This window comes from Drosophila mojavensis, unplaced genomic scaffold, assembly GCF_018153725.1.
Source record: "Drosophila mojavensis isolate 15081-1352.22 unplaced genomic scaffold, ASM1815372v1 contig_80, whole genome shotgun sequence".
Taxonomy (NCBI): Eukaryota; Metazoa; Arthropoda; class Insecta; order Diptera; family Drosophilidae; genus Drosophila; species Drosophila mojavensis.
Window position 1 is genome coordinate 4,268,964 of NW_025318906.1, and position 23,515 is coordinate 4,292,478.

Consider the following 23,515-nt stretch of genomic DNA (forward strand, 5'->3'; position numbering starts at 1 on the left):
AAGCTGTCAATTGAATGAATTATTCCGTTTATTTGATTTCAAAAAATACACATCCACATTATATTTATTTAATAGCGAATCGAACGTAGACCAATTGTAAATTAATTAAGCTTAACTCTGACCCATTCAAATGGTTTGTTTATAATTATTTTGTATTTTTATTATTATTGTAGCTTTGGACCATAAATTGACAATTCCTTAATAACAACATGTGTTCCGTTCGATAATCCAGTTTTTCCTGTTATATTTGGTATGGATTCTATTTTAGATGCAGGGATTAAAGAGCTTATTGAGTAGGTACATGTGCGGGTGTCTATACATAAGAATTGATTTAGACAGAAAGTTGACAGTTTATAGTTTATATAGTAGTTAGTATAAGTTATTAGGGGATTGAATTAAGCAAATATATTGCTTTAAAAAATTGAAGTAACATAACTAAAATATAAATAACTACCTAGAGAAAAGAGAGCAAATGGTTTTCTGTGCTGCCATCAGTTCTATATATAATTCATATAACTATCATATACTAGGTACATCAAGTGAAACTGTTTGAAAATGCATGCTTAACAACTAAAAGGATACTCATACATACACCTATATTTATATATATATATATGTATATCTCTATAGAATTATATATCTTTAAAATGACGTCTTTATAATAAACGTACAAGTACAAGAGTTTTAAAAACACTTAGAACTCATCCTGGGCACTTTCTTACTTGACAATTCTATATTACAATATCGTATTGTAGGAATTTAAGTTTATAGACTAGTTTTACAGTTTCAACGTTTCGTTTTTGGTCGTGGGTATTTGATATGTTAGCTAGTAGTAGGTAAGAGTAAGTTAAGTTAGTAACGCTTTCGACTACCTTCAATTGTTCTTTGTGCCTACAAGCTATATAGTGGGGTTCATTCTCAACTACCTCTAGGGTACATACGTGTATAGACTACTAGTGAAAAACATAGAGGTGTATATAGATGTATAAACATGTGTTGGTGCCCTAGGTTTTGGCTATAGCTAGTCATATTCAAGTGTATGTGTGTATATATATATATATAGATATAGAAGAGAACATGTAAAGATATATATATATATCGTATATAACGTCATCAACAGGTTTTCAAGTCTGCCTATGTCTAGGGTTAAACCAGAAATTCTTTGTAATATATTAAAGCCTGATAGTTTACTTGTTTGTCGTTAAAGCTGATTCATCAGTTGTGTGTGTGTTTGTCTGTTTATAATGGCTTATAAAACACATCATCTATAGTTCGTATATGTATACTTCAGTCGTTGTTGAATATACAAAGCTTTCCTGCAATTTATTGATGCCCCTCTTTCATTTCCCTTCATGGTTTGGTACATAAACTACGTCTATGCCTACGTCTATTCCTAGTAATACGTTTACAACTAGTTTTAACTGCCTGAAGCGGCATTTAAATCCCGTTCAGCTTCACCGAAACACTTATTTGAGCAGCTGGCATACTTCTAAACCACAATTCCATCTGAGTCAAGGATAGCGTGTGTGTGTGTGTGTGGGTGTGGGTGTGAGAGTAGGTGCTAAGGATAGTGTAAGATTTGCGATTGTGACTGGGGGTCCAGTTTGCCTTGAGTGAGCGCGCTTAGATAAATGTTTCGGCTGCCATTTGTTACAAGCATTCTGCCAGCGGCGGCTTCTCAATGGGCGGCGATGGGCCCGACACTGAAACCATTGGCACGGCGCTAATCTTCGGCTTGATAATCTTCAAGCCAAGGCTCAAATTCTTGGGACTGCTGTGCGGCGATGAGGATGCCGTCGATGAGCGCTGATGCACCAGCACACGTGGCTTGGCCTCAATGGCAATGCTGGGCGTGGAGGCGACCGAAACGGAGGATGCTGTAGCCGTTGCACTGGCCAGCAGTGGAACGTGCACCAGTTCCTCCACAGTTTCCGCTGAATCCTGTGAATCGTGCACCAGAGCCGATGTATCACTGTGTATGAGAGCTGATATCGAGGTGGCATCATCATCTTGCATATACGGCGGTGGAGCCTCCAGCGAAATGCTGCCCACGATAACGTTGGCCGTGGTTATGGCAGAGGATCGAGCTAGTAAGCTAGTTACGGCTGTAGGCGATTGTTTGGCGTCGTGGAGTACGGGCAGCGTGAGCAGTTCACCGGCATTGGCGCCACACTCCTTCATCTCAATGTCCTGGGAGGAGTTTTGCTGCTGTTGCTGCTGGACGGAGTCATCGTCGGTGCGCCATGGACGCAGACTCTTCTGCAAGGCAAATATTTCATCAATAAGATTCTTTGTTTTATCACGACGGTTTACCCTGCGTCCATTTTCGGTAATATTCTCTGCACTCTTGGCCTTCCGGCAGAGCACACTCTGTGAGCCATGGCGACGCAGGAACTCGATCGAGTCGAATCCGCGACCCTCCGACGAGACGAATATGGCCGAGTTGATGCGACTGCGTGTGCAGCGCTCCGATATCGATGTGGACCGCTCCTCGGCGAGCATATGGATGTGCTGTAAGACAGAGATTCATTAGAAAAGTAGTTGTATATTGAAGAATAATTGTTATCTTTGCAGTTTGTTTCTCTTACGCGGCTATTGCAGTGCAACGGTGGGTGAGCAAAGGTGCCGCCACATTCACTGCTGTCGAACTGTATTCTCAACGATATATAGAAGTTGAATGACAGAGAGAGAACGAAAGAGAGAGACATGGAAGAGAAAGAACAGATAAAGAGAGAGACCCATAGGTGGAAAACAAAAACAAAGTATCAGACTTTACGCACACACTCACACGCGCGCGCACACACACACACACACACACACACAACTTGTAAATCGAAGAACAGGAATTTCAGTGACGAAACGAAGTATATATCCTCTTCAGGCGATTAACAACAAGAACTACAACAGAAGCAAGCGAGAAGCTTAAAGCAACAACCTGCACAATACTCTACAAAAGCGATACGAAAACTGTGAGTGAATTGGTGTCTTTTATTTTTATTGTGTTGTTTGGAATTGGCGGCTGTGTTTTTGGCTGTGCTCTGGTGAAAGTCTAGTGAGAGTCTAGAATTGGCTCTCCTCTAGCTGTACATGGTGTATTGGTGTTTATGTGCTAAGTATTTATTTATTGGGTGCTCAAAAATAGTTTCTTTTTGTTTTTCAACGCTGCAAACGCCGGGCGAACAAACGGTAAAACGGTTTAAACGGTTAAACGATTAACGTGCCCAACACGAAGTGCATGGCGTTTAGTGCAATTATCGGAATCGATAGGCGAGCGAAACGGAACGAAACGAGCAAGCGCAACGATCAAATGAACGAAACGAACGAGCACAAATAAATGTGAGCGAACGCCCAAACAAGCAATCGGATGCGCTATATCGTTTATCGATTGGCGTCTCGAAAAGCACTTACGCTGGCCGGTTCACTGTAGTTGCTGTGATTGAGCATGGATGATTCGGTGTGTATGGTATCGCTGGCGACCATGCTGTGATACTTTTGCAGCGTGGATGATCCACGACTCTCGCGCGATCCATCTCGACTGCGATCGGCGCACGAATACTGCCGCCGATACTGTCGTCGCCGGCGCCCCACATTGCCCGCACCGGATGTGGAGCCTCCAACTCCATATCCCATGGCGCCGTGATTGAAGCCGACGCCGGCAGCGCCAACGGCAGTTGGCCCATAATCAGCGTATGCCAACGGTCTAGACGGCAACGGAGGCGGGCGAAAGTAGCTGGGATCATAGCTGAACTGTCGCCGTCGCCACTGATCGTATTGCCGATAGTGGCTGAAGAGGCGCCTCCGACGCAATATCAATTGCTTTTTGGCCTCGAGCACCTCGTTCTCCTCGACAAAGGTGCGCTCCTGCGAGTTCTTCAATATGCTGCGCTGCTGCGCAAATCGACGCTGCTTCGTATGACTATTGACCGAGAGAGGCAACACACGCTGTTGTGGCAGCTGCGGCTGAACTGATGGCTCCCGCTGCAACAGTAGCTTCTCATCCTCGGCTGGTTGACAGCCATCTGCGTCCACATCTGTATCAGCATTTCTTATTGGTACAGCGCTATCTATGCTATCCATATGCTCCAGCACATTGGACTGATTATCGACGCTGAGTCCGCGCACATACGTGTTGGTGGGCGTGCCATGGCTGTGGCTGGCGGTCGCTGTGGGCGTGGCCGCCGTTTCACGATGCACTGGTTGCTAGCTCTCCACATCCGCTTTATGCAGCAGCGCAAACTGACAGCCGCAATCGCGCTCGAGCTCCCGTCGCGGATACTGAAAGCAGCGATCGAAGATGCCGCAGCCCTCGCAACGGGGCAAGCACTGATTGCAGCGCATTTACAGTAGAAAGATATAAAGAGAAAGAGAGAGAGGAAGAGAAAGAGAGAGACAGCGGCGAGAGCAGGAGCAGGCGAGAGCGAGCCAAGTATATTCATTGGGTGGAATATTAAGAAACTTTTGTCAGTGATTTTCATTGAAAGCTCGAAGAACCTCAACAAAGCTTCAAAAAAAGCTTAAAACCAAAACTGCTAGACTAATTACGAAATATGTATAGAAAATGCAAATGGGGTAAAAACTTTTATATATATATATTCATATATTTAAAAGAGTGCTTCCATGCGCGGAACCATCAAACATGTACAAATGGAACAAATGGAACTGGTTCATTTAGGGTCAACCGCCTGGGTGCAGCTCTAAATGTGACTAAAATAATTTATGGAATTTTGAATTTAAACATTTTTTTTTTTTTTTTGCTTTGATTGAAAAAAGTTTCTAAGTAGAAGAAGAGCAATTAAAAAACTATCTTCGGTGCACACCGAAGTGAGGGTACTCTACAGAAACTTCAAAAGAAAGCGTGTTAGAGTATATTTTGTATACTACAAAATCGGTCAAAGCAAAATCATATTTAAACTAGAAACAAGCTTGAGTCTTAGGCAAATTATAATTAAGTAGAAGTTGAAAAAGGAAGGTGAAACCTATTATATATAATTGTTCCAATAATCATTTACAATATATAGGTGTAAATATGTACGGGTCGTATACATGACATGATAGCCCGACAAAGTATGCTATATTTATTTGATGTTAATTCATTATACGTTTGGCATCTATAAAGGATCTATGTTTGGTTTGAAACAGACAAATATATACAGGAGTTTTACAGCTTTGACTGGGAAGGCCCAAAATGTTTCTACATTCAATATTCGAAATTAAAAATTGATAATTTTCTCATTTTAAGCTTTCCAAATAATCCGATAGAATTTTTTTTGTTTTTTGTTTTTAAGTAGAAGAAAAGGGAAAATTTTGATAGAGCAGGGCTTGGTGCACTAGTTTAAGAAAATTGTGCGCATTTTGGTTTTATATTTTCAATAATAAAACTTTTCATGTAGTCTTTACTTGACTTGTTGTACAAAGCTAATAAAATGCAAAAGAAAAAGATTTTTTTTTTTTTGGTTCGTAATGCAGTAAGTATTTGAGAAATGAAAGATTTTTGTATACCTTGACAAAGAAATCGGGGTGTAGGTTCTATAAATAAAGCATAACAAAAAAAGGAAACATAGTTAAAGTTCATTTCGCGCTCAGAAAACAGAACAAATACTTGTTTTATTTTATTAATATTTTTTTTTTGTCTGCCCTGCGTAATCCGCCCACATTAAATACCCATTAAATGCCAGCCCACTATAGTAAGCACATACTAAATATATATATATCCATAAATATATATGTGTATGCATCTACATATTCATATATACCATACCTGGTGTGAATGCTGGCCGTTGCAGCCGCTGGCACTGCAAACACCTGTGCCCGGCACCTTCAGCTGTTCGTGCTTGTAGTCCGGCTGATAGGGCAGCAGCATCCGGATTTTGCCCCAACGGTTGAAGAAGAGCGCTATTGCACCTGCCCACACCATCAGCACGATGAGTACAATGCCAATCTCTACGCCTCGTATCTGTAGAAGAGGTAGATTTCATGCATTTTAAACGGCATTGCTTTAAATCAAATACTGATATAGTATATAAATGCAGCTCTGTACCATATATACTCGTTTATCATAAACTCTTTCTTACCGTTGGCAACTCTCGGGACGTTCTGTGCGTTAGCGTATTGGTGGCTGTGGAGGTGACATCGTCGCCAAAGCTGGTGCCATTGCCGGAGCCATTGCGTCCATAGATGCCTGGCGGAAAGTCCTGCTGTGATGTGTTTCGCGGCAGATCTATAAATAAAATATATAGTATTTAAAATATATACGCGGTTTGTATAATAGATTTTGCCATATAGTTATTTAAGTTAATGGAATGAAAAAACAAGTAAAATGTCTATATCTTCCTTTTAAGATGTATCCGTAAGAGCTAGAGCCCAATTTTTCCATTATTATTATTTATTATACCAGACTATTACTTTCCAGCTTATTTATATTCTCGATTTTTTATATTTAAGTTGAAAAGCTAAATAGCTCTACTACATGACAATATTACTACTACTACTCCTACTACTAATTATGGTTATGCTTGCTCTCCTATTAATAATATTCCCCATGTAATACTATTCCCCATTCTATTACTACACTCTCTCCCACTACTCCTACTACTAGTTGTACTTATACTTTTTCTCCTACTACTCCTACTACTAATTGTACTTAAACTTCTTCTCCTACTACTCCTAATCCTACTTGTAATACTATTCCCTCTTCTACTATTACTTTCTCTCCTATTACTCCTACTACTGCTTGTAATACTTCTCCCCACTTCTACTACTCCTACTACTATTTCTACTACTACTTCCTCTCCTATTCTTATTATTATTTATTCTGTTATTACTACCTTTCTTCTGCATTCACTCCTATTACTACTACTTCATCTCCTGCTACTACTTTGACAAGTAACATAAAGAGGAAAGTTAGACACAACAGCTTGCTTGGGGTTTGTCCATAACTTAGACAGACAAGGCCAAGTATTACAGTTTTACTTGTTCACATTAAGATCTACAATTCTTAAAGCTATAGAAAAATATAGCTTAAGATTTATTTACTCTAGCTATAGACTTACCCAGCGTGCGAAATTTGATTTGGCCGCGACTGCGATATCTTTTGCCCATCCAGATGGCCGTCACAGAGAGTGAATACTGTGTGCTGGGCAGCAGACGGTCCAGCACAATGGCCTCGCTGTTGCCGGCAACGTCCTGTACAACCCTGTAACTTAAATTAATTCAATTACCACTCTCGAACGTCAGCTAAGTGTGACAGGATGTAACTATGTGTATTGGATGCGTATGCGTGTGTGTATCTATGCGAATGTGTGTGAGTGTGTGTGCGTAGCTAATTGCACAAAACTACAATAAATAGTTGCGAGTAAGACGTGAAATATGAGGACAGGTTTGTGGCTCGTAATTACAGCATGGGCCCAATATTTCACTTTGTCACTTTGCCAGGCAGTTAGCCAAACATGTCCTAGATTTTGCTGCCATTGAGCTCGTATAACAGGCCCACTCCACTCCACTCCACTCTATAGATATATATGTATGTAGAAATATATATATATATGCATATAGTATATAACTGCTATGAGCTAACAAGTGCGTGGTTACCAAAGTCGCAGAGCTTTGCGTAGACTTCTGGCCTTTGCTGCAATGTCTCCTGTTACAGCAGCGCGGCCGCTACAGCCTGACAAATGATTCATTATTCATATAGAGCACACAGCAGTTACAGTTAATACAGACACTAACACTAACACGGATACACACACGCACATACACGCCTTGACAATGGGCCCCAGTGGAATCGACGCGTCAGCCATTGGAGGCTAAAAAACATACGCGGCACGGCTTTTGTTGCCTGCAGCCATAACAAAAACATCGACTAACGCAAAGTGTGTCAATCGGTAAGCATTGGGTGACTATAAATACCCTGTACAATTTTGGGAGTGTGGAGAAGGAGGAAAAGGAGAGGAAAGAGCTATTTGTTCTAATTCTTAATGAAATATGAACAGAATATACATCAAAATTTTAGCAAAACATCGTATCGACAAGTGTATACCCTGTAAAATGAAATACATAGAATCATAAATATGAATACATTTTTAGACGCTAACTAATATGCCCCGAATATTATAGTAGGTCGATAGTTAAGCCCTACGATAACTGATAATACCCTGTAAACTAGCTTCAAATGTAGATTATATCACACACATATCTAATATTTCATTTCTTATTATAATATATCAAATTCTATGGCTGTACACTCTATTTAATCTCATTTTGAGCCTTGAACCTTGAATCTCGAACTATATTTATATTAAGAGAAACTTAGTTTTATCATGGTCATATGCGCTATCTCTTAACACCTGCCTTGAGCATATCAATTAGTCTGCTTCCAACTTAACAAACTTTGATTGGCACCAACATATAGCTAGTACTCAAATATTCAATCAATAATTATATGTAATTATAATATTTCAAGGCTGAGTTCCTGGTAAACTGTTGGTATTTAAATATTCTAACAAATTATATATAATTGTTTTTATTGAAAGGTGGTCTATACTCTTCGCATTTCAGTTAAAACACATTTTAATGTCTTTATTAAAAGCTTTGGCAAATTTAGTTTAATGAAACAGAATACCTTCAGCTTCAGTTTTATGCAAGTACATAAAACAACAAAGTTCTTGAATGGAATCAACAGAATCGAGCTAGTTCCGCCTTGTCCTCAAATGTTATTCATAGGTGTTTCACTCATAGCCATAGTTCCCTTAAATTTATCGATCTCTCTTATAGGTCTAAATTGGTTTTAAATTATCTATAATTTTAAATCGAAAATATATTGGGTATCTCTTCGGTTCGGCACTCCCAGCTGGATTTAAGCAGTATTTTAAATTTCGTAGTCAAATTTCGTTTAGCTTTAAAGTTCCGAAATCTATTTTTCTTTTAGCGCCAGAGACAAACATAAAAGGTAAACATAACTATCTAAATGTTAGCATAGTGGTATACAAAAGGTAAATATGTACAGCTGCTGCGTGTCTACAGGGGTATTAAGTATCCCAACTAACCATAGAGAACATTTAATTTCGGTTAACTGGCATTTGTGTCCCATTTAGCCTAACTTTGCTTAGCCAAAACATTTCGCTTGTTTTTCTTGAATGCAAACACAAGCCCAAATGTTAAATGTAGTTCACAAATAATGTTATTCTTTGTACTAATATGAGTCGCACTCTCACTCTCTCAGTTGCAGTCTCAGTTCACGCTCAAGTCTTTGACTTGTATATAGCTGCTGTGCTCTCTTTATTCCCAGCATAACCATCTTATTTAGATATGAACAAACTGACATATATATATTTTCACAGAATGCTTTAACTAATATGCCCTATGCACCACTTAAGTGTCACAAGAATAAAATTAAAAAAAAAAAAAAAACCGCTTGCTATTATTTTTGTTGGCAGTTATGCAAACTTTGCCGTTAGACATGGCAACAGCTGTGACAATGTCTAAACTTGGCCAGGTCCAGGTCGACCAGGTTCAAATCAAGTTTAAGCCCCACTGTCAGCTGTCGGCACATTGATTGCCCACCACAATTTGCACGCACAAGCCAAGTTTCGTGTGGCTTACGGGTGGGGCGGCTTAGAGCATTTAACTTTGGGGAATTGCGAGAGCAAGCTCTCTCGCTCGCTCTCTCTCTCTCTCGCTCTTTCTCTCTCGCTCTCCCTCATAAATGTTGCCAAAAAATTTCATATATGCTCTTTAGCTTTACCCTTTTGACCCAATCAAACTTTCTCTTGGCTTTTCCCGCAAAACTTTTTTTTGCTGTTGCTGCCGCTACTGCTGCTGCTGCTGCTGCTGCCGCTACTGCTGCTGCTGCCTCTGCTGCTGCTGCTGTTGTTAAAGTTCCAGGCCAATGGATTTCCGTTTGCCGTTGAATAAACAAACAGTTTAGAAAGCGCGCTTGCAATTGGCTACACTCAACATTTTTTGTGTCCATTACTCAGACTCCAAAATTGCAAATTCAAGTTAGATATACATATATGCTCTATATATATATATATATGTGTGTGTTTGTGTGTGTAACATTTGGCTTGCCATTTTTAATAACTTATGCTGCACATACACAGCCATACAGTTGCTTTTCTTTTTTCTGTGTATAAACCGTTTGAGTTTATTGTTTTGCAAACGCGTAACAACTGAGGCAGCAGGATTAAGGGTCAACACACACTCACACGCACACACACGAAGACATACATATATAGAAACATACATTGTGTGCGGCATGCTGAGTGGAAGCTTTGTCTCGCTGTCAGACACACGCACAGACATGTCTGTATACTAAAAAGTATTAGCTATATAGAAATATAGCTTATAGATTATTAGTTTACATATTATTATTATGCTGTTGCTGTTCACTTGCCTAGCTCTATGAATGCACTGGATTTGGCAACTATTGAAGGCCTTACAATTTTTTTTAGCAAATTGCATCCAGTTAGCGTGCTCTAATCGGGAGTGTCTGACTGGAAGCCAGCTGCACCCCAAGCAGAACTGCTATTTCAATCCCTCTACGCTCACCTTTATGGCATGCAGAGCAAACAAGACATGCATTAGGCATTAGAGGCTATGCCAGGGCTTAGCTCGTCGTCTGGACGGGGCAGTGTCTTCCTCTGTTCCATTATATGCATATAAACCAAGCCATTAGATGAATTATACGAATTATCATATTTAATAGGTTCAGCAGGGGCAAAGTGTACCTTCCATATAGTCCTCCTGGTGAATAAAGCATATATAACTAATAATGTATTTAATAAAGTACATTTTGTCCACCAATAGATGCAATCTCCTCCAATAGGCATTGAAAAAAAAACATCTTTCGTCCCTTGGGTACATTCCAAGAATCAAATGGATTTTGTTCTGCCTTCTCAGAATTGAAGTACTATTGACTCAAACCATAAGCTGCTATGCAGAGCAAATGAGATTAGGAAGGGGCAATCTTTGCTTCTGCTGTTGAGGGCGAATGGGCGAGGACATTGAATTGAAGCAACTGGGAAGTGTTCATAATGAAATAAATTCATAGAGGCAGCCATAGCATATATGATTGCCAACAGCTGCAATGCTTATGGCATATACATATACATGTACATATATGTATATTCATGGTGCTCAACTTTTATGTAACTCCAAAAAACTTTTGTAAGCTCCAACTGAATTAATGCTCCAACTACAACGCTGATTTGTCAGCAACTACTTTATGCAAATGCGACCAACCAAATAGCCCATGAAAACAAAGTTGGCTAATTAGTCCAGAGCCCAAAATAAATATAATTACAATAAAAAGCCAACTAAAAGTGAATTATTAAATTAATATGAAAAACATGCACATGCAAACCCGCAAAACTTTTAATTGAACTCAGCTCATCTATTATGTATGGCAGGTGCGTCACAGGTGCAATAAAAACTCACTGCCGCCAGAATTGAAACTTAAAAAAAAAAAAAAAAATACATTCATAATAAAGTTCTTATATGTAGATACGCATATATTTTACATTTATTTAATATGCTTAAAGTCTTTGATGAAAAAAAGCCCGGGAGAGAAGCTCTCTTAAGTATTTAATTGGCTTTAGGTGTTTCAGACTTCAGATTCCATGCCAAACTAAATGACTTAAAAGTTGCTCTCGCTCAAGTATTAGAGGAATACGAGGCAGAAGTTAATTAAGTATACGTCATGCTGTGCAGCAGACAGCGCAGATTTCTCATTTTGAGAATATGTAAAATGATTTACCACCAGCAAAAATTATAAAGCAGACAAAATGCAAACCAATTAAAAGAGAATTGAGAAATGAGAATGGAAGTGGGGAAAAGAGGACAACGGAACAGCAAAAAAGAAAACAAAAACCACAATGTTGACTTGGACTATAGTGTAGCTAGTCCCTGTGTAGCACTCTCAGCGGGGCCGTGACGTTTGACCTTTCTGTTGCATTTTTTGGAACGTTACAATAATAATTAGAAGCTGTCAGTGGATAGAGCTCAAAATATGTAAAATAAATGCTGTAAAAGTGCCGTTCCACTTTTGTGTGTGTATTAGAATCTGAATGTACACACACACACACACACACAAAATATATTCATTTCGTATTGATTGAAAATTTTCCAGAGCACTTTAGCTCTAGCCCTTAGCGCTTGGACAGTAATTGTTATTAATTATTATTGTTATTGATGGTGCTTGACAAATTGTACCCCGCATCCCTTGCCCATGGACTGGTTGGATAGTCAACAACGGCACTGACAGACAGACAGAAAAGTATATGTGAACACTGTGAGAAAATCTGGGAAATCGCAGGCATAAAATAGCCAAAGGCACTGCGGGAGTGCGTTTATGTCCGTAATATCGCAGCATTTGCCCATGGCATCAACTAATATTAATTATGCGCTTATGTCAAGCATAAAATTTGCATTAATAATATGCGCAATAGGCAGAGAGAGAGCTAACATTAAGTATACGCAGAAGTGTGCGGCTAGCATTAAGTATACGTTATTCGATGCATAAAAGCGCGAGAAAATTATGGCAAAAATTTAATTTAAGAAAAAGTCAATGAATAGCGTTTTATAGAATAATAAATACAGTACTTGACCAATATTAAGTATACGCTTATATGCCTTCATTCAATATTGAGCACTATGTTGAGGCCATTTAGTTTTAATGATTACTGGGTGGGGTTTTTTAAAGGGCTATTCTGCTTATACTATACTTGTACGTATACTTGAACAATTTATACTGTACTTAAACTACACTTATTCTATACTTATACTAGTTATAGTAAAACTACACTTATACTTATAATTACTTATACTTATCTATTCTTATATTATACTTATACTTATACTTTATTTATGCTAGTTCGTATAATTAAACTTACTTACTTGTTCTAGTACTTATGAATACTATATTTATACTTAATTTATATTAGTACTTACTTATACTAGTACTTATACACACTCTCTTATATCTGTAATTATATTTTTATATATTTATATATTTGAATTTTTTTTTGCTACTACTATACGTCGACAATACCCATACTGAACTTATATCAAAGAAATATTGTGCTATAAGTATATATTGAGCTATAAGTATAACCTAACCTTAGTTTAAGTAAATTAAAAGCTAAACTGAGAAATTCGTGCTCTAATCTAAACTCAAATTTAGTTCAAGAATATGCTGGCATTTCTCTTTAGTCTCATTTCTCTCAGTGTATATACAAACACACATTTTTCCTTTATTATAAAGCTACTAGAAATGTATGCAGCTCAGATATGTAATTTTTGTCTGCCCGTCTATCACAAGGGTGTGTACACACACACACACACACACACAAAGTTTGTTGAAATGTATTTTTGTGTGTATGTATGTGTGTGTGTTCCCACTGGGTCGGTAGGCACTGTGCAGAGTATGTTATAGACCCATTCAGTTGAGTCGAGTTCGAGTCATCGTCAACGTGTCTATGTACTAATCATACATTATTCATCAGCACAATTTTACTCGAAAAACGGCTGGAAGATAGAACACAAAACTAGGCCCCGGGCCCCCTAGAGCCCCCACTTACCACTCGCTTGCCCTTTTTGTAATGAGTGCGAGCACTAAAAATCGATACTAAAGAAAAACACAAAAATTAAAAAACAAACTGACTTATAAATAATGTTCAGGCCATGAGAAATAAAGCCAACAACAATGGCAGCAGCAGCAGCAGCAGCAACGGCAGCGGCAACGGCAAACGAAATGAATGTAATAAAATTTTGATATAGGCGTGAACTTTATGAAACAATAAGAAAGAAATAATAACAACAACAACAATGGGCGATGGTCACTAAAAGACAAACACGCGCATGCAGTCAAACACTCGGACTCACACACATACACACGCAGCTATTAAATTGAAAACACCTTGAAGAACAACAAGAACAAAGGTAGCCAACAGCAGCCAGCCTAACCGAACTGCAGCCGCAGTCAAAAAGTCACAAAAGCCAAGCACTTAACTTATTACACGGCATTCCAATGTCCTTCCAAAACATTGACGTGCCACGCCCCCCAATGCCGAGCCCCTACCGTGTGCCCATCTGACCATCTGCCTCACGCTACCTTCTTACACAAGTCGAGCCGCCTCCGTTGTGGCACGCCCCGCGGAGCGCGTCTAGCGTCTCGCGTCTCGCGCCAGCGGAAGTCCTTAGTTTGTAGTCGTTAGCAGAGAGTCCTTCCTGGCCGCCGTTCGACTTCTAGTCGAAATATGCAACGCCACTTGACTTGTTTTCTATTTTTTCCTCCTCCGCCTCCGCCTCCTGCTCTTTTTTATTCCAAGCTCTGCCACTGTCAAATCGCAGTCAAAGAGGATGGAGTGAGATGGGAATAGAGCGAAAGAGAGCGAGTGCAAGAGAGTCGTGGAGCAGGGAAAATATTACGATTACAAGCATGTTTTGTTCTTCCTGCTATTCCACTATCGCACTTTTTTCCTATTTATTTGGCCTCCTGCTTCAATGCAGCAGTTTGTACGCTCGCTGGCATGCTTGTAGCGCATTGCACTGAGAGAAAGGCGAGGGTACTAAATCAATTAATCATAATAACTCTGGAAAATTGTTCAATGCTGATAAAGTGTTCAGCTTTGTCTTTTCTCTCAATCTCGCATTGTATTTATCATATATTCGCTCTCTATCTCTTTTTCTTTCGATAACTCTCTCCACACATTTCACATTCCCTTCTGCTTCCTTCCCAAGTTTTTTTCCCTTCTCTCTTTCTCACATCTGCCGCACTCACTTCTTATTTTTTTGAAGACTATTTATCTTTCTTTTCATCTCTATCTCTCCCCATCTCTCACTCCCTCCCAATCTCTCCATCTTTCCCTCCCCCTCTTAAGCTCAAAAATTCTAAACAATAATTCCATTAATTAGCCAAACTTATAATTAGTTACGACCCTTTATGTGCACATTTTCATTCTTCAAAAAAAAGCTGTCTTCACATTGTTTTTGGATTTTCCCTCAGTGTAAGAGAACTTTGGTAACTTCAAGTACACGCGGCGGCGGCTTCTTTTGTTTTTCTTTTTTCGGGCAACGCCGTTATACGCGGTCATTTTGGCTTTAACTTTGTATTTGCTGTTGAGCCCTGCTGGCCGCCCACTTTCCTTAACTTGAATATAGCTCAGGGCCGTTACTCACACACAGACACGCATATACACGCACACACACACACACGGATACCCACAGCTGAGCCTTGTCAATTGCACAAAATATTGTAAAGTCAGCGACGCCTCTTTGCATAATTGCATCAACTTTGTGAGCTACGTAATGGAAGCAAAGTGTATATAAGTGTGTGCGTGTGTGTGTGTGTGTGATAATGCCAGAGGTACCTACCTGTCATCCGTCGGCTTATACGTTACAATGTACTTCTCAATGGGATGCGCCTTTAGATCAATCTGCGTTTGCCACGAGACACGCACAGCCGTTGGCGTTAGAAATGTTACGGTTATATTTTCCGGCGTAGCTGGTATGGTGCCTGCATACAGACAGAGCAGATAGATAAACTCGTGTAGATAAATAACAGTTCGACATGACTGCACAGATAAACAAAGTATTTTTAGCTTAAAATTAACATATCCAGATTAAGAAGTCAATAAAAAATAGTTGCTATATATAAGCCTGGACTGTAGCACATTGATTGGAGTCCGGAATTTACATTTCATATTTACTCGGAATCGATACACTTGAAGAAAAATATGTGCTTACAGAAAAAACTGAAAACAGTATTTAAAGTAAAAAATAATACCTTTTTCTGAACATTAAATGGACAAAATGAAGGTAATGTACATAAATTATTTTAATAGCTATAATCATAATAATTATTTTTATTTTTTTTTTTAGTGCACGCATTGTCAGGTTTTGAATCAAATTTTAACCTCTTTGAAGACAAGCCTATAAATGTTTGTTTATTCTTCCAATTAAATGCACATCATTGACTCTTATTTTGACTTGATGTTCATTGACTTCTTGATTTCTTTCAGTGTACACACTCACCAGCTAGACAGGTATTGACAAACAGAACGACAATGAACACAAACATTGCGCTTCAATTGCTTCAGTAGTTTCAATTTCAGTTGCTGTTGATGATGGCTTTGATAATTTCTCTTCTTCGTGTTGTTCGTTGTTTGTTGCTGTTCGTTGTTTGTTGTTGTTGCCGTGGTTGTTGTAGTATGTCCTAAAAAAGCCGGATTTCCTATGGTTTCCGCTTCATTTGCTGGCATTCGTCATTGCACCTTCTCGTGTAATTGTGGTAATTTTTTTTGTTTTTTTTTTTTTTTTTTTTTTTTTTTTTTTGTTTTTGTTTTAGTAGTTCTTTTTGTTTAGTACTTTATGAGTATTATATTTGTAGTTGTTGTTAGCATTTAGTTTGTTGCCAGTTTGCATATGAATAGAAAGCTAACTAAAAACATAAAAATCAGTCTTGCTTTTTGTTCTCTGCGGTTGCTTCTGCTCCTTCTGCTTCTGCTTCTGCTTCTTCTACTTTTGCTGTTGCCTTTGCTCTATTATCCAGGCCAATTAGGCATTGTATATGTAATTGTTGTTGTTGGTGCTGTTGCTGTTGCTGTTGCTATTGTTTTGATGGCTTAGTTTTTCGATTCGCTTTTGTTTTAACTTTAACTTGAACTTTAGTTGGCTTTTTTCTTTTTGCTTGAATTTATGCGTTTTTATTTTTTATAGCACATTTTTATGGGCTTCGCCATAGGCGTATGAGTGTGTGTGTGTGTGCGTTGTCTTGAATCATCAGACCGTTTTATTTTAGCTATGTTTGTCTATATATGTATGTATATATATATCCGTTTCGTTTTCTGCTTCTTCTTTTTCTTATTGTTCTTAATGTTTCGTGCTACAATTGAGTAAAAATTATTCACATTGCGTTTGCTTTTGTTTTTTGTTTATTTCTTTTGCTGCGGCTCAATGCCATTTGTTGTTGCTGTTGTTTCTGTTTCTTTTTTTTTCTATATATAAAATCAATAAAAAGCGACAAACGCCAAACGCCAATCGTTCAGTTGACAGTCGTTGATTTCTGACTGGAAACAAAAAGTTGGGTTTTGTTTTCTATTCGAGTGTTTACTTATTCCTTTGTTTTGCTTCTTTTTTTTTTTAGTTTTTCCGCTTTTCCGCTTTTCAATTTTCGTACTTTTTCAAACGGCCAATTTATGTGCTGTTAAAATTAATTCAATGAGACGGCGACGGCGCTGCATGAGGGACGCGCACAGCTTTTCCACCTGTCGTCGCCGTCTTTTGATTTATTGTTGTTGCTGTTGTTGTTGCTTTCGTTGTTGTTGCTGTTGTCTGTTTAATTTTATGCATTGCGCATTGGGTTAACAGTTTTTTTGTTTTTGTTGTTGCTGTTGCTGTTGGCTTAATTGCTATAGAAGCATTAAGGCAGCTAATTTTTGCGCCTCTTGTTGCGCTTATTTCTTTGCCTTTCTTTGTTTGTTCTCGGTTTGTTTTTCGTGGCACGTTTTCGCCTTAATTACTATTGTTCTTGGCTGTTGTTGTTGCTGTTGCCGTTGTTATTGCCGTGTTTGCTGTTGTTGCTGTAATAAATCAAAGTTTTTGTTGAATATTAATGAGCATCTCGGCAAATGGTTTAGTCAAATTGGTTGTAAGAAGCTTAGGAAAACAAGGCAGCCGAACAATTACCTGAGTACAGTGAGCACTCTAGCAATAAACAGCAATTAGCTGGCCAATATTACTTATAAAGTTCTTAACTTTTATCAAGATTTAAAGCTGAATAAACACAAATTTTCAATCATTCATTATAATAAAGTTAATTTCCATTCACGACTCAAGCTGTTCATTGTAACGTAGTCTGACTGTATTAAAATTTATGAATATATATTACTTATACATGCATATGTCTTAAGCTATTTACTTTAGCGTAGTTTGTATTTTTTTTGTATTAATATGTGTATGTATTTATGTATATATTGTAAGTCTCTATTCATATATAAAAACATATAGCTAAGAAGCCGGACTTTCGTTTTCATTACGGAAATTGAAACCAAACAAAGCGCTGCATACTTTCAGGCCCACACACATTGCGCATACGCCACATATAGCACGCAGTTGTATACACACAATCACACACACAAACACACCACATACGCCTGTCTAATGTGCTTTTCTAATACATAATTCCATTTGATATTCACATTCACGTTTCACGTTCAATTAGAAAGACTTGCATTAGCACGCAATCGCATTCGATCAAGCATGAATTTTTTGCTGTTATATATATATATATATATATATATATATATATATATATGTGTGTTATGTACATATAGCGTATATAGTATATATAGCACTAGAGTGATATATAGCATTGGTATTCACAGAGTTTTATGGGCTGTCTATAGTTAGACATTCTTAGGCGCACACATTTCATGCTGTTTTAATGCTTCAATAGTTTATTCTAGACTCTTCTTTATAGTTATGGAGGTCATTAAAATTTTTAAGTTAATAACTTATATAGAACCAAAGAATTTATAAATTGTCTAATTAATCAACTTAAACAGTTTAATGCAAACATGAAATGCATAAAAATAAATATTTAAAAAATCAATTTGTCTACAATCAAAGTCCAGTTAGTTTCTGAATAGGGCTGACTTCATTTGAAATTCTGAAACAGTTAAAGCAAACTTAAATATCTTCAAGTTAAGAGCAATAAATGAGCAAAAATAAGCAACTCAGCTCTGTCTGAAAAGAAATCAATTTGTCTGCAATGAAAGCACAGTTTGATTTCTATTAGAGTAGACTTCATTGGAAATTCTCAAGCACTTAAAGCAAACTAAGTAACTTATTGCAGCTCTGGAAAAGTCGTCAAATGCATAGAAAAGAAATTAATTTGTGTGCAATAAAAATACATTTAGATTCTCAGTTCAGCACACTTCATTGCGCGTCCTACTCAACGAGTCTTAGCGCTCAGACAAAATTAATTTAGTTGGCAATCGTCTGCAAAGGCATTAAATGATAACAAATCAACACAGAGCGAGAGCTAAGCGCCAGTTAATTTATTTGCAGCTTAGCTCAACTTACAAAAAGTTTTCCAAAGTTCGAAAAAAGTAAGCCCAAGTGAATACCTAACAGAATAATTCATGAATGGGTTTAAGTTAGGGATAAGTGTAGGGTGGAGTGTTGTGAGGGGGGTGGTGGGGCGGCTGTTGAGTGGCAATGGGTCGCATTGAATATTGATACATTTAAGTTGTTTAAGTAGCTTAAATGCGGTATATAACATTGCCCATTGATTGAGTGTGCAGCCATGATGTCCAGGGATTTACGGCCGCACGTATGTAACGATGGCTACCTGTCGCTCCACCTGTGTGGGTCTGTCCATGTGACATACGTGGCATCATTAAACTGTCACACGGCATTTACTGGCTGCGGAACGTGCCTCGAACCAAAGGGCAAACTTAATTGATTGTAAATGAGTTTACTTTGGTCAATTTCAGCATTGCCAAACTAAATGATGGCTTATGAATGAGTAACTATATAATACATATGTTTATATGTATATAATGTAATGTATGTGATGTCATTATGCATGCAATTATGTAAACAAGTTGAAGGAATTTTTTTATTAAATTTGAATCGCACGCGCGCCTTGGCACGCAGAAGGAAATGATTGCAGAGCATTTTGTAATTTAAGCGAGCGTACTCGTAATTTAAATGTTAATTTTCCAAGAAATTTTCATTTGACACTCTTAAAAATGAAAGGGAGTGAGCGAGAGTCGGCACAACTAACAGTTAGCCTGTATGAATAACTTGAGCTCTTTCTCTCTCTCTCATTCTCTCTTTTTGTCTTTGACTAAACAATGGAAAATTTTGTTCTTAAAATTAATTTTGTGTTTACAATTCAAATGAACTTTTAATGCATATATACATATATATAGCCTATATATACATATTTAAGAAAATTCTAGGGTATTTAATTTTCATATTTTCATACATAAAATTCAAATATTTTGCTATGCAAAAACTTCGGCTCATAGCGACGCAAGCACTCTCAACTGAATTCTTCTGTCTTTTGAATACAATTGACAACTTGATAATACCCTTTACTTTCATATATATTCAAATGGGGTACGTCGTGTACATGTACATATAGAAAAGCATGTTGCTGACGTGCTGTGAAAATAATTTCAGCTCTGTGACACTGGTGACGCACTGCGAGAATATTTTCAACTGAAGCACTGAGGAAGTCTGAGTGTGTGTGAGTGTATTGTAGTTTGTAGTTTGTGTGTGTATGTGTGTGTGTGTTTGAGTGTGTGTGCTGCCACATGCACTCCGCTTACAATGAGAATGAGTGAAAACAAGTAGGTGAAAACAGTTATCGTAAAATTAAAATGGCGGCTAGTACGCGCTGTCGCCGCTGACGTCGTCGTCGTCGTCGCAACTGTTAATTATGGCGACAATACATGCACGCATACAAGCGCACGCTTCATACACACACACACACGTCTCCATAAGGCAGCCCTTTCGCTTGCATGTCTACAACTATTGTAAACGTTTGTGTGTGTGTGTGTGTGTGTGTTTGTTATTTTTGTTTTTTATTGCACACGTTGCGACTCCAGCTTATTGAGGACTTTTGGCATTTTGCTGATCAACGTTGTGTTGTTTGTATGTAATTTTTGTTTTTTTTTCTTTTCTTTTTTGTATTTTTGTGTGCGTTTCTGTTGTTGTTGTCGTTGGGCTGGTGTTTGCGGTAGCCACTGAACAGACAATAAATCAATCAGCTGTGTTAACATCAAATTGCGTACCCCAGACAATTGCCGTTGTCTCTGTGTGCGTGTGACTGTGCATGTGTGCGTGCTCTTAACAAAAAGGTCAGCTTAGTCGCTGACTAACCCCAAAAGGCTTGTATGTCCAGCGCTTAACTTAATTCAGCCATAACTTCACCTACAGCCATTCCCTGTAAGTGTATGTATGTGTGTGTGCGTCTGTACGTATGCTCACTCGCTCACTGAGAGAAACAGCTCAATTTGCGCTACACTTCAAACTCACTTAATGAGTGAGTTATTAAAGCGAACGACAGCTTAAGCTGCTTGCGCAAAATTTAAGAGCGCCCTTAACTGTAGTTTACCGTTTGAGTGATAAACGCAAGCTGCACGCTTTGTTGCACTCATTGCATTTGCATAATTAAGTGAGCGTAAAATTTAATTTGTCAAGCGCATTGTACGCACTTGTCCTTACTTTCTTCTTTTTTATGCACGTGGCTTATCTTTTGTCATTTGGCCAGTTTCTCTTTTCGCTCAGTGTATTGTTGTAAAGCGGTGTAGAGAGCACACATAAAATGCTATTATTTGCTGGGCTGCTCGTAAAAACAAGAAAGCACTTGCTTCGAATTCAGCGCCGAAAAGCGCGCTCTAGCATATGCATGTGTGTGTGTATGTGGGCGTGTGTTTGTGTGCGTGCCTTGGCCATGCACTTTAAGCTGAGCTGCTCCTGCTGCTGCTGCTACTGCTGCTACTGCTGAAAATTCGTTAGTTCCCCCACCCTCAATAAATCTCTAACGGCAGCTATGTGCCATGTTGCTTTTGTTATAGGTCCCTTTCGTTTTCTGGCAATTGCTGCTAGCTCTGCACCTCTCTTTCTCCTTTTCTTGTCCTTCTCTTCGGTTTGTCATTCCCTTTGGAATTCCTAAAGTGTGTCGCTTGCCAGTGTGTACATACATACAAACATATGCACATACATGCTCACATTTGTGTTGTCATAGGTTCATAGCAGCGAGTAGCTCGAGTATTTTTACATATTTGTATGTATGTGCGTATGGCTGTGTATGTACGTGTGTGGCGTGCTTGAACTGATTTCGCTGCGTGCAATTTACTTCGCCGCTGCTTCAGGCCAAAAATAACATAAATCGTATAAATAAATTGCCACATTTCAACATTTCCACATGTGCAGCAGCAGCGGCAGCAACAGCAGCAGCAGCAACAGAGGCAACTCACGCAACAATGCGGCGATGGCTGCGGCGGCGATTGCGGCGTCAGTGGTGACAGCGGCGAATTTATTTGTAAATTGAGAAAAAAACAACCAAAAAAAACTACAAACAAATTTTTTGCCACGTTTTGACTATTCGAAACTTAAATTCAAATTTGTACCGTTCTAGACGTCTCTCTCTGTGTGGGGGTGTGTGTATGTTTATATACTGGCAGCAACTTTGTTTATAAATACTGGAATCGTGTTATTTTGGCGCGTTACGTGCTACGTGCTAATGGCCAGAGATGAAAAAGATTTATAAGATTTATATAGTATATATACACACACACACCCACGCTTTCCCATTAACTTGAAATTCGCATCGAACATGTGCATAAAATGAGTTTTTAATTACGACAGCTGCCGTTCATCTCTGCTGGCTATTTCACCTTGGCTTTCATTGTTTTGCTCTTATTGTTATTGTTGTTGTTATTGCAGCTGCTTCCTGCATGAAATATAAAATCGACAAAGTCCATTAGCGGTCGTTTGCTTCGTTAAATTTTGCTTTGCTTCGTTACAATTATCGTTGGTACTTTTTTTTTTTTTTTTTTTTTTTTTTTAATTTTAATGCCATTTATTGGCTTAACATGCAGCTAAACAACAACTACAACAATAGCAGCAGCAGCAGCAATGAGGCTCAAGTCTCGCGCTATGTCCGGGCCGTTAATTGAGAGGCGCGAACAGGCAAACACTCACACCGACACCGAAGGTAGGCAGCTCAAGCACACACAAAAACACACACGAACAGACACTCCAAAATATATATATATGCGTTTGTATGTATGTGTGTGTGCATAGGATAAAAGTGCTTAGCAAAATATATATTTTTGCACACGTATTTGTATTTATATTTATATTTGTATTTGTGTCTGTTGCTTTTAAGTGTATAATTTACTTGGCCTCTTTTGTGGCTTTTTTTGCCGCCGGCTCAGCTGCTACCACCTGCTCTCCGACGATTTGGTATTTCGCTGCCGCCGAACTGATAACACAGACAGAAGACTAAAGAACAAACGCTGGCAGAGCACATACAGTCTGGAGCTGCGCTTCGCCTATGTCGCCGCTGTCTCCGTTTCTGTTTTTGTATCCGTTATTCGTATACCGTTTACTCGCTTTGCTCGTTAGCGTTGTGCTGCGGCCGACGCGTAAACTACAACTGAACAGCAGCGCGCCTTCGTTTTGTTGCGTTCCTCTTTACGCATGCAGGCCAAAGAGAGCACTCCCAGGGCTGCATCGTTCGAGTTACAGCAAGTGGACAAAAATAGCTGCCAGGCGACTGGTGTATTGTGTTTGTTTACTCCCAATTTCTCACAGTGTGAACTTTTGCTCTTACATGCGCGCTCTTTCCGATTAACTGCAAAGCTTTTGCGTTGTGTTAGGTCGCGGTTGTGGCCGAATATAATTGCTGGGTGTGAGGGAGAGAGATGTAGGCTTTATTAACTGACAGCGGGTTGACTCACAGTCTGATTGGGCGACTGATTGACTGAGGAGACGAACT

General features: G+C 38.7%; 1 protein-coding gene across 5 annotated transcripts; it reads right to left on the bottom strand.

Moving 5' to 3' along the window:
* Positions 1-47: 47 nt before the first annotated feature.
* On the bottom strand, positions 48-23,178 carry LOC6578670 (fibronectin type III domain-containing protein 5). Of its 5 annotated transcripts, XM_015163280.3 has the most exons (10): positions 22,916-23,177; positions 16,030-17,576; positions 15,370-15,511; positions 7,050-7,198; positions 6,072-6,217; positions 5,759-5,953; positions 5,500-5,526; positions 2,589-2,648; positions 2,314-2,511; positions 48-2,259 (listed from the first exon to the last, which is right to left on the bottom strand). In XM_015163280.3, exons 2-10 carry the CDS (start codon positions 16,073-16,075, stop codon positions 1,651-1,653), a joined length of 1,572 nt encoding a protein of 523 aa, XP_015018766.1. In that variant the 5' UTR covers positions 16,076-17,576; positions 22,916-23,177; the 3' UTR covers positions 48-1,650. The 5 variants fall into 5 exon arrangements, with proteins under 5 accessions (XP_015018766.1, XP_032585603.1, XP_032585602.1 ...); XM_032729712.2 differs by lacking the exon at positions 5,500-5,526 and having other exon boundaries at positions 7,050-7,192; XM_032729711.2 differs by lacking the exon at positions 5,500-5,526.
* Between the last annotated feature and the right edge of the window lie 337 nt (positions 23,179-23,515).